At 36.6% G+C, this 12,163-nt stretch overlaps 1 protein-coding gene across 4 annotated transcripts in view; it reads right to left on the bottom strand.

The window, feature by feature from the left end:
• CNTN6 (contactin 6) overlaps positions 1-12,163 on the bottom strand; it is a 305,105-nt gene that overhangs the window by 5,371 nt on the left and 287,571 nt on the right. For all 4 annotated transcript variants that reach the window (XM_073009923.1, XM_007985017.3, XM_007985018.3 and 1 more), the window contains 3 exons: positions 8,896-9,130; positions 8,664-8,779; positions 6,402-6,588 (listed from right to left, as the gene is read on the bottom strand). In XM_073009923.1, the coding sequence (XP_072866024.1) occupies positions 6,402-6,588; positions 8,664-8,779; positions 8,896-9,130 (538 nt within the window). The remainder of the gene's footprint in view (positions 1-6,401; positions 6,589-8,663; positions 8,780-8,895; positions 9,131-12,163) is intronic.

The raw sequence follows: 12,163 nt of genomic DNA on the forward strand, positions 1-12,163 counted from the left end.
TTCTGGTTTGATGTAGCTGATTAAACTGGGTTACAAATATCTATGATAAAATTAAAATTTCTATCACTTTGACAAACCAAAACACTGTCACATGGATAGCACAAAACACATGTCATGAAGTTTGTACCAAGTCTGTCAATGGTAAACTCAGCAAATAAACACTTTTCTAATTTTTAAAATCTTTCCAGGCAATTTCCAAAGACTAAATCATTTTCTATTAATCAAATGACAGAGCAACATTAAACTAGCCCGTCACACCTCTAATGGTTTCCTTGTAATCAATTTTTCTTGAGATGGCATTTATATTCAACTGTAGTTCACACTGTGAACTCAATTCAAAAACAACTTCTTATGTTACACTTCTAAGTAACAGTATGGGGTTGACATTTGGGCAAAAGAGAAACAACATAAGTGCAAGATAAAATAAAAGCTTAATGCTTCCTTTATGTGTAAATATGGATTGATTGCGTATTTGCAGCAAGAAAGAATCTAGTACAAAGTGCTAGTCAGTCAACGTCAAGGGCCAAATTGAGCCAAAATTTGTAAACACTTTTAGTAACTGCGTCTGACTACTTCTTTCTATATAAGTAGTGTTTTGTTTGTTTCACTTTTCTTTCCTTCTTGGAATTGATGTAAATATTTTTCTTTCTTTCCTTGTAAATCTAAATTCCATTTAAGTAATGTCTGTGTGGATCACAGTATATTTGCAGTACCTCTCAGTTTCTTTTGGAAATCCATCATTTCCACTAGGCCTTGGTACTTACAGATGAATCAGTGATATTTGTTTAAAAGAACAATGACACTAGCATCATCATCATCAACAGTAACACTTAAGAAGTTTGGCATATGGTATTCCTTCTGTTTAGAAGTTCTTTTGTTCTCTTTATCTTTAATGATGTATCAAAATACATAGCCTATCCCATATAGATGCTCATTCTTATGTACATCTTAGTTTCTCTTTTATTTTCTTCACTGTACTTTTCATAATTTATGATTATTTTATTCATTTGTCTTTTTTTCTTGTTTTAGGTTGCCTCTCTTCTAAAAGAGAAATTGCCAGTTGGCAAAGATCTTGCTTGGTTTAATGACTCTTAGGTCCTCAGCACCTAACTCTGGGCACGGCTCACGGGAGGCACTATCTCTTGAGTAGATGACTGAATGATCATGCAAAACAAACAAACAAACAAACAAAGAACACACGTCTGTCTTCTCTTTAGTTTAGCCAATGAGAACAGGCAGAGATTTTGGTAAATGTGAGCTCTGCTTTTTCAGACTTTCCAATGGAAGATCAGATCAGATTACAAATCTAGATAGGGACAGTTTGAATGTGTGATGAATGCAGAATTTTTTCAGTTACCACTATTGAGAAGTAATCTTGATGTCATCTCAAGGATATGGAAAATCAAAGTTACATACAGGAGTAGCACCTGGAATCATGGTTATCATCAATGTTTCATTAAAGCTGTTTCTCATACATGCTTTGGATGTCCTTCTATGACCCTTAAAAAAAGAAAATTTCTGCAACAAATTTATAAAGAGAAAGAAAGTAGCTGTGTTTTCTTACTTTAAAAAATGCAAAGAAAGTGAAATTGCCTCTAACAGAGGTGTATAATAACACATGTTACCATGCACTGAGCCTTCATGTATGACAGCCTCTGGGTCACCTTGGTGTACATTATATCCTTTAGTTCTCAGAGAAATTTCTAGAGGTAAGTATCTTCATCTCTGTTTTTCAGATGAGAAAATGCATTCAGAGTTATCAAATAATTAGATCTGGCACACAGATAGTACATAGCTGAGCAGGGATCCGTATCCACAATTCTCTCTGAAGTCCCATTCTAACTTTTTCCAACACTGCTTCACAATGGCCAGAGTTATTGGAACTCTTAGCAAAACACAAATACATTAAAGGGGAAACTTTGGGGGAAGTTATAGAGTGGAAAAAAGACCATTTGACCATATATAGGCCTGGCAGGAGCACTACAAACTGAGAGATTTCATGAAGCCAGGTAAGTGAATGTTAAACTCTAGAAGATCAGTAAGTTTGGGATGTCAGGGCTAGAAGAGGAATGATATAGAAAGGAGCTTTGAGACACATTGTGAAAGATCTTGCTTGCCTTTTTCTTAGTCTTCATTCTCTGGAATAGAGGAGACAATGACATTTGATGAAGAGAAGAGAAGTATGATGGCATTTTAGGAGGAAAAATTTCAAAGCAGTTTGAGGTTTAGACGGAAGATTTGAGAGTCAGAGAGAGAAACTTTTCAGATGGTTAGGGAGGAAGATGATAAAGGGGCACAGTGGTAGTGGGATGAAGAGATTTCATGCTCATCAGTCTAACAGTGGCCATGACAAAACCTTTCTAAGCATTTGTGTCCTCCTATCTAGAAATTAAAATACCAAACTCCTTGACTTATTGTAATTACTAAGTGCGATATAGTATGATACATTTAATACAGGGCTGGGGACATAGATGTGCTCAATATTTTTAAACTGTGGTAAGCAAAATAAGGAACCCCCAAAACATGATCACATCCTAATCTCCAGTACCCGTGGACACATTACTTTATATGGAAAAGGAGTTTGCAAATGTGATTAAGGTAAGAGTCTGGAGGTGAAGAAATAATCTTGGATGATTCAGGTGGCTCCAATGTCATCATGAGGGTCCTTACAAGGGAAAGAGGGAAGCAAGAGAGTGAGAGTTGGAGGAGTTGTGATGACAGAAACAGAGGGTCAGTGGCAGAGATGTGAAGGTACCCTCCTGTTGCTGGCATTGAACATGGAAGAAGGGGTCACAAGCCCAAGGAGGGTCACAAGCCCAGGGATGTGGGTGGTCTCCAAAATCCAGAAAACAGGAAACAAATTCTCCTTTGGAGTTTCCAAAGCTAGTGTAGCCCTTGAGCACATCTGGATTTCTACCCAGTCAAACCTCTTTCTAACTCCTCATCTCCAAAAATGTATGATAACCAACTTGTATTATTTTAAAACACTGAGTTTGAGGTCATTAACAGAATAATAGAAAAGTTACTGTTCTGCTTTCACAATGTCTGTGATATAGAACCTCAAAGTAATAAAATGAGAGGTTGGATAGGTATTCAAATATAAAGGGATGGAGACTCGTATATTCTTCTTATTCTCAGGTGCTTGCTGGCTATTTTGATAGGGTCACTGAAGCATATAGGCTGGTAAGAGTCAAATTTAAGAGATATTAAAACTGAATATCCATAGAAGAAATCAGGAATTACAGAGGTTTTTCTTGTTTGATTTAGTTAAGCAAGCTGAATACTTGAAGAAACACTATCTTCATTTAAGATTTCTGATTATTATTTCACTTTTTCCTTAGCAGAGGTATTCTAACGTTGTATCTTGGGTGAAATTACTCATTGTTAATTAAACTGTTTTCGAAAATTTATATCTCCTACTCTTTGACAAATTGATCATGTGTTAACCATCAGACAAACCAATAATCGTTTTAGCATTTGATGTGAATTTCAGTCCAACCCATTTGTAGGATCAATTGGGCCAATTGAACAAATTTAGTGTGAAAAACAAGGATTTTTTCTGCTTAAAAACATAGAATAATTCAGCACAAACTAATACTTTTAATTTAGGTTGCATGGACAATGAAACCAGCAAATTTTCAGAAGACAGAAAAAATTATTATTGAGATTTTCTGATATGTATGTAGAATATATACAGAGCCACTTCAAAGACGCCTGGGCCAGGTGCCTCTTCGCAGGTGCCCACGACCCACCCTGTAGGCGGTAGGAGAGGTGCGCGCCAGAAGCCCCTTCCTCGGCGCTGTCAACTCGTCACCCAGCTCGGCCTGGGGCTGCTCCTGGCGCTGGGCCGGTCCCCTAGGCGCAAATACCGACCCCTTCTGCAAATGAGAGTAGCATTGTTTTGCCTACACCCACCAGCTCAGGCTCCAACGGAGCCCTGTCTCAGGGGGGCCGTCACTGCTATCATCGTGTTCTTCTGATTCCTGGCCGTCTTGTTCCCGGCTGTGGGGCTGGCACTATTGGTGCGGAAGCTTCGGGAGATGCGGCAGATGGAGGGCACCTACTGGTCCAGCAGCGAGGAACAGTTCTCTTATGTAGCTGGGCCTGGGCCCCTCAGGACTCCAACGAGACCCTGTGGGGCTGCCTGCACATCTAGGCCCCTTCTCCTCCATCTGTCCCCCTTCATTGCTATGTGACCTTGGGGAAAGGTAGTGCCCTCTCTGGGCAATCATATCCACCCAGTGCTTCAGAATAGAGGGAAGAAGGTGCTTCAAAGACTGCCCTTGAGGTCAAGGGAGTGTGGGGCTACTCACTTTTATGTAGTTATATAAAATTAGTAGTGAGATGTGAATATATGTGTATATATATATTACAGAAAATCTCAAGAATTTTAAAACACATATATGTGTATTATATATGTCATATGGATGTATCTCTCTCTTCCTGAGGTAAATGATTAGTTCAATGTTCAAGTTTCAATCCATCTTAAGTTGGTTGATGGGATTATGTATAATAAAAGTTGACCTGAGTCTTGGCTCAATAACTGCACTAAAATGTCTGTCAGTCTACCATAATACAATCTGTTTTTTTTTTTTTTTAATGTTTCTTACACATTTCTAATCACTCTTGATTTGCTTGAGATAGAAGTTGAATTACACACAAGAGTTTCTGTGAGTTTGGCATCTCTCAGTTAACTAGAACTAAATGTCTCGGAAATCTTAAAACTGCTGATTGATGGGAGATATTCATCCAGATTTGCAGATTAGCTGAAAGAAGCTAAACCACTCCAGAAAGACCAAAGAAGCAAATCACACATCCAAGTTATCTGGCAATGACTTCATCGATTTAGTCAACACTGAGTAAAACAGGAAAAAGAATAGAACTTCACTGTTAACTAATCCATTCTTGAAAATAACTCACAGCCCAGCCTGTCTAAAACTGGGTGGATTGGAGGAAAGTTGGCTAAAAATTTTTGCTCCACAGGCTTTTGCAGTTCCGCAGCACTTCGTATTTTGTAAGATACTTCCAGAATCAGTACCTTGTTTGTGCCTCATGGATAATTTGGGAAGACAGTGAGGACAGAGATAATTTCTATTTAATAGATAAGAACATGAAAGCAGAAAAATGGAATGCCTCATCCTATTTCAAGTCATGAGTCAATGATGTACCCAGAATTGGAACATGAATCTCTGACCATTGATCTGGTTATGTGGAAATAACTGGATAATCTATTTAATCAAGGGCCTAGTCTCTGAGATGGTTCCTAACTTCTTTTGTACATGACAAATATACACATAAAGGGAATAACTTTAGTATAACTTTATTTTCAAACTCTTCTCAACCACCTCTTCTTTCCAAATATGGTGGTGTAATTAGAATATGGCTGTATAGGTAAACTAGATTTTTGTAAGTGGCAGTGAATATGTCCTAGTCTTTCTCAAAATTCAGCAACTATATTTGTTATCTTTCATTCATCAGGATTCAGAGAGCAAAAAAATGTGTTTTAAAAAACCTGATTCTGTGAATAATTTGTGTCCATTAATAATATATGAGATATGTAAATATTATTCAACCTCAAAAAATCATCTTGCAGGAACAACTAAGTCATATCTGATCAGACCTTCCCCAATGTATTGCTGTGCCTCATATTATGGAATATTTGTGCATTACTAGACTCAGTCAGAAAACAAAGGCAGCAACAATCACCAAAAGATGAAAAACATTCATCTTTTATTTAGTAGATTCTGATTATGTGAAATCACCTGGCTGATTATCAAGGGATATAATACAAAGCAGAGAAGTTCATTCTTAGATTTCAGGGACTTCCAAGTAAGCTGTAGTCATAAGGTATCCTAAAAGGAGAGATCTAGGTATCTGACAGTTGCAGGATCACATCTGAATATACTCGGACTCAAATGACAAACAAAACAAAACAAAAAACCATTTACTAAGCATTTACTAAGGTGCATACTGGGCATTTATTATTAATAATCTCTTTCAATCTTGAACAAAACCTATGAGAACATAAATATGACTTTTTCCTCATTTTATAGGTAGGCAACTGAGACTGAAAGATAAATACTACCTGACCGTCTAAGGATGGGAGGTCAGTTTTTGAATGCATTTAGGGGGGCATCAGGGCCAGTCTTAGACATTATACTCTTCTGTCTTTCATTGATATACTTGGAGTATTCCTCTTTTGGAATTCTGGAAAGATCAAAACATTTACCTTGATTGTTACCAAAAGGTTTCAACAGCTATCCATATTTAAGGGACAAACCAACTAACCAAAGTAACCAAGTAGTAAAGAAATGAGGTGTGGGAATACAATGAACATCAAGCAAAGGAATAGGTTTCTCTTCACAGATGAACCTTGTTTTCTGGAGTGTATGCATACTTACGGGACTTTTTGGTGGTAACATTGACTGGGGGGCTTGACGGCCCTGTTCCAGCAGTGTTGTAAGCTCTCACAGAAGCAAAGTAGATGGTATTAGCTTTCAGCCCTGTGATGTTTTTGGTTGTGACATTTCCACTGACTCTAATTTTACCAATCATGGATTCTTTGGAGTCATCTGCCCAGTATAAGACCTGATAATTAAAACCCAAACACAAGCAATTTATTGTTCCCCAATAACTATCAATCATTATTTACCCACAACTATCAACCACAACCACAAGGGATATGGGAAGACAGAAGTATAGATGACAAAAACGTTTTCTAATAAAAATGGTTATACAACAAAATTGTTATTCTCTAATATTTATGAGGAAAAAAGTCATGAATGCAAATCACAATGGAAATTAGAGAACCTGATTTTTTAGATTACCAAAATAAAGTATTTTATGAGCTATCTAAAGGTTACCAGCTTTAGCAAATGACATATAACAAGTCAGACAAAACACATTTGTATATAATTAGTCAAAGACTTTGATTATAATGTCTTGCTATTGGCATTTCTTTTCAGAGTTATTTGAATCACAGATTAATTAATAATTCAATTTACACTGAGCCCTACCTTTGCATTAGCAATGTTTTAGGTACATTGAAAAAAAAAAAAGAGAATAAATTAAGTACCTATTTTCAATCTCTTATCATGTAGCTAAGAGGTTACAATCCACAGTATATGTGAAAATAAGTCATAGAATGCATTACAAAGAAGTGATATAGAAAAAAATATGCTACAGTAATTTGACAAAATACATCAGGAATTGATAAGAGTAGAGTTCAGAAAGAAGAGGAGACTAGGGATGAAATTTGAGAAGTAACTAGGGTTCAGATAAGAGGTAAGGCATTCTTGGCATGGAGTGGAAAAGACACCTGAGAGCAGAACTTTCTGTTGGAATCAGAGGATTATAGGTATATATATGTATATATATATACACACACACATACATACATATAAAGACAAAATTAAGAATGTTTAGGATTATACATTTATTCTAACTCCAAAACTAAATAAATTATGTTGCCCATTTTGTGAATCACTGAATTTGCAAGTTGAAAAAGATTGAGTGATGAACAAGCTTCCCTTAAAATGTTCTTATCTCTTGACTTTGTGAGATGACGGCCTACAAATGTAATTTGCCTTACTCTTCATAGACTAAAAATAGCAGACTCAAGACAATCTAGGTATTTTTTTTCTTTACTTGACTGCCTTTTCTGAGATGATTACATCTTTTCAAGTTATACTGCAATTTGCAGAGCAGGTTTCTCAATGAAATTCTTCCATGGTGTAAGATGATTGAGGAGCAGACTTTACCTCTTACCAATGAAAAAAAAATGACCGCAATTTGAATAATTAATCATATAATCACCTGATCACTTTTGAACGATGTTGTTGTGGTAAGAACAGTTAATATGAGATCTGTCCTCTTGAAAAATTTTAAGTGTATAATGCATTATTGTTGACTCTGTGTGCACAGTTGTATGGCAGATCTCTAGAGCTTACTTATCTTACTTGTACTGAATTGGTATGCCTTTAAAAATGGCTACTATTTGTTAATTTGTTTGCTTTGAATTACCTAGAAAGATCTCCCTTACTTTGAGGGAGGAGGCAGAATTTTACTGTGGACAAGATTGAAGACTGGCTGAAACAGGGAAGAGGCTAAAGCACCTCTTCATAAGACACACGCACCAGTTCCCTGTCAGTTTACCACTGCCATGGCAACACCTGGAAGTTACCACCCCTTTCCATGGCAATGGCCTGGAAGTTATCACCCTTTTTCTAGAAATTTGAGTAACTCACCCGTTAATTTCTAGAGTAACTCACTCTAGAAATCTGAGTAACTCACCCAATTAATTTAAAATTGGGTATAAATATGACTGTAGAACTGCTTCCAAGCTGCTACTCTCTTAGAACACTGCCTGTGGGGTAGCCCTGCTCTGCAGAAGCAATTTTGAAGCTATAACACTGCTGCCTCAATAAAGCTGGTTTTTTTTTTGTTTGTTTTTTTGTTTTTTTTTTTTTACCACTGGCTCACTCTTGAATTCTGCCTTGAGCAAGGACAAGAAACATCCCAGGCTAAGCCCCAATTTGAGGGCTCACCTACCCTGTCTCAACTTCATTCCCTGCTTCAGCTTTAGACACACATTATCATATGCTAACAACAGGCTAGTAGGATAGGACTGTTGAATAGGAGCTATTGTGAAATCCATTGATTACCTCATAGCCCAGCACTCTTCCAGTGTTTCTATTCCAGGCAATAGCATTCCATGAAACCTCCATTTCAGAAGCAGAAAAACTCTGGACAGAAGTTCCCCTTGGGGCCAGTTGAGGTTCTACCATCCAGAGAAAGACATAGCCATCTTTAGCAGAGTGGTTCATTGAAAATGGAACAAGGGAACACAAACTATGCATAGAGTCTCAAAGAAAACCAGAGCTGAGGACAACTTACCATCTTCCCCAGAGTAGACAATGGTCACAGTACTCAGGGATCCTTCTCCTTCATTATTATACACACCCACTTTGACTTCAAATGGAGAGAGTGGGATGATACTTTCATTTCTGTAGACAAACCTTGATGATTCCACAGATGCTACTTTCTCCTTGGTCCAGGTTGTCGAGCCCACTGGCCGGAACATGATGATATATCCAAATCCCTCCCCATTCTGTAGTTCTTCTGGAATTGACTTGGGCAGAATGTGATCAATCATTGAGTATTTGCAAAAATATTTTATTAAGCTACTATATTATTTATTGATTACTTCACATTTCTTCCATAGAGACAAATACGGATATTTATTCTGTTTAATGATGTATTAAAAACACTTTTATTTGGAATGCCAATTAGAAAAATGATCCCAGTTAAAGATATTCAGATAGTTTAAGTTTTCAGATAGAAATATAAAACAAGCTTTACATATTTATATATTTTCTTTGATCATTCATAAATTATTATAATAAAACAGTTTAGAAGATTTTATGACATACACTAAAATGTGGTTTTGATATGAATTTTTAAACTCAGCACAAATTAACTTATTAACTATTTATTTCAAGACTAGATATGTTTTCCTTTCACAACATTTTAAACGAGTTTTTGTAAGACGTGTAATGGAATTATTGTGAAATAGCATATGCTTTAAGGCATACAGTATTTCTTTAAAAAAGTATACAAGACCTCCCATTATTTTTTTAGGCATACATCTTCATTGGTAGTGACGTGGGCATTTTTCTTCACATGAAAAAATGAACTGTTAACTCTCACAAAGATCAGATTCTATAAAATACATTTCAAATCTAAAATTGCTAAAATAGCAAAATAGAAATAGATAATATTCCCCCGTACTCTGCAGATACTAAAAATTATAAACAATCACATAAACTTAGCAAATTAAAATGAATCTGTACTTGAATTTAGACCAACAGATCTCCTGATTGCAAGAGACTTGTATTGAAAAATCAATGGAATTTATTTGTTTTTTCCCAAGGAAAAAGCTTTGCTTTTTTTTTTTTTTTTTTTTTTTTAATAAATATTCTGACAGACTAATAAAGGCAACACCTGACAGGACATAACACTTCTAGTTCCTCATGTCCACAACTCCATTTCAGAGCTTCTCTTTATTCATGGGAGTCCATTTATTTTATCAATCACATTATCCTGCCACTTGGAACCCATGTGAGCACCCATTCATGAGCACCAGAACCACAGACACTGTCTTGGTGAGTATCTATGAGGGCAGAATCTCTGCACTCTATAGTGACTAATAGACCTGGTCAATTCCTCTCATAGAGTTTGCATATGAAACATGGCGGGTGGCAGAACAATGATAGATATACACAGAGCAGGCAAAAGTAGAGAACATGCAGTAGCAGGAACAGTGAGACAATAGAAGCTAAGAGAAAATAGATGCTGTAAATTAGAGAGAGGAGATCCAAATTAGCTGGCAGCCAGGTAGGAAACTGGAAGTAAAAGAAATGGGAGGAACTGAGGCATAAGCATGAGAGACTATTCAAGCCAGGGCTGGATCAGCAGAGTGGTTGTTGATGGTTGGCTAGAGCTCCTGTGCTCGAGTGCCCAGAGCAGTGATGAACGATGTTCCGGTTCTTCATTTGACCTTCCTACCTGCTCCTCATTACTTCCCATGTAGCTTTTAAATGAATCCCCATTAAATCGAGATGACCTCAGCTGGTCTCTATTTCTTGCCATGTGGAACAGTCTAACAAATACAGAAAGTGAAAAGAGGAAGAAAAATGCTGCTCCTGACATCGGGGAAACAAAGTATTTCCTCATATTAACGCTTCTCTTCTTTTTCATAGGGAGACTAGAAATAAAACAGTTAATTTTGAATGGCATGGAAGAAATTTATAAGAATGGAAGCTACTTCCCAGAGTATTTGATTCATTTCTGAAGTTTCTTTGATCTCAGGTTTAATCAAGATGCTTAGTCAGTTCATCTACCTAAATAGGGGAGTTCTGTTTTTGTTAGTCAAGTACAATTAGTATTTCTCATGGTGCTCTCTCAAGAAAGATCTGAGTCCCACATATGCATATTAGAGGGGAAAAAAGAGACTTATTTAGATACTTCCTTTTATTCTTACATGAACAGAGAGTCAAATGATTAAGAAATATATATAGTTGTTTAACAAGACCAGAAAAAGAGTTTTCTTTAAGTGGAGAAAGTGCTCAGTAAAATAAAGACATTGTGAAATTCTCCTGGGAGTAAAATCTATGAAAATTGATAAACTAATAATGTAAATTCTCAACCACAGTGTCTGTAAGAACCAAATCTTCAGTACAGACTATGCATCAACAAAACTATGTACTTCTAGCCAAATCTGGCATGCAACTGGTTTTGAAAATAAAGGTTTTTGAGACACGCCTACACCTATATGTTTGTGAGTGGTATGTGGCTCTTTTGAGCTACAAAAGCAGAGTGAGACATTAGAAAAGAGATCATGTGGCCCACAAGACTGAATATTGTTACTGTCTGGCCCTTTAAATAAAAGGTATGCCAACCCTCAGTGTAGGTATGTATCTCTTACTCTATAGCGCTTTGTCCTGTGTACCTAATTTTGTAGTCATATTTATGAGACATTCACCACAAGCACCTCAAACCTGGAAGTATTTGGGAATATACAATATTATGATAAAATAATGAATAAACATGCCCTTAAAAAGGAATTGGCCATTGCTATATTCTAAAAATTTGATATTATGTCTAGGTTATTGGAAACAAACCAAACCAAAACAAATAAAGACAAAATCTACATTTACTGTGTGACTCTGGGGAAAACACGGGGAAGATATTTAGTTCAGTTCAGGCAGATTATACCACAGGGTGCCTAAATGAAGGATAATCATTAAAGCTGTCACTTATAAAACATAATGGTAGATTATGACTGAATTTAGAACAGTGTTGTGTCCCACAGTGCTTTTCAAAGTCCAACAGGTACTATTTCAACTACAACAGGAGTGACATTGGCCTGGGGTGGCCTCTCCACTTCAAAGTTACTTTTCAAAACATAGTTCAGATATACTCAGTTCTGATGGTGTCTTTCCTGATTTCCTTCCAGGCTGGGTTAAGACCATTCTGTCCTGTATGCTTCTGAGCATTCAGACATTTTCGCATCTATTTTTGTATTCCACTGATAGGAACAGAGAAGCTACTTAATAGAGTTCATTAAATTGAAGGAATTACTACCTGCATTCTTGTGGCTCAG

The sequence above is a fragment of the Chlorocebus sabaeus genome, chromosome 22 (genome assembly GCF_047675955.1).
Source record: "Chlorocebus sabaeus isolate Y175 chromosome 22, mChlSab1.0.hap1, whole genome shotgun sequence".
Classification (NCBI taxonomy): Eukaryota; Metazoa; Chordata; class Mammalia; order Primates; family Cercopithecidae; genus Chlorocebus; species Chlorocebus sabaeus.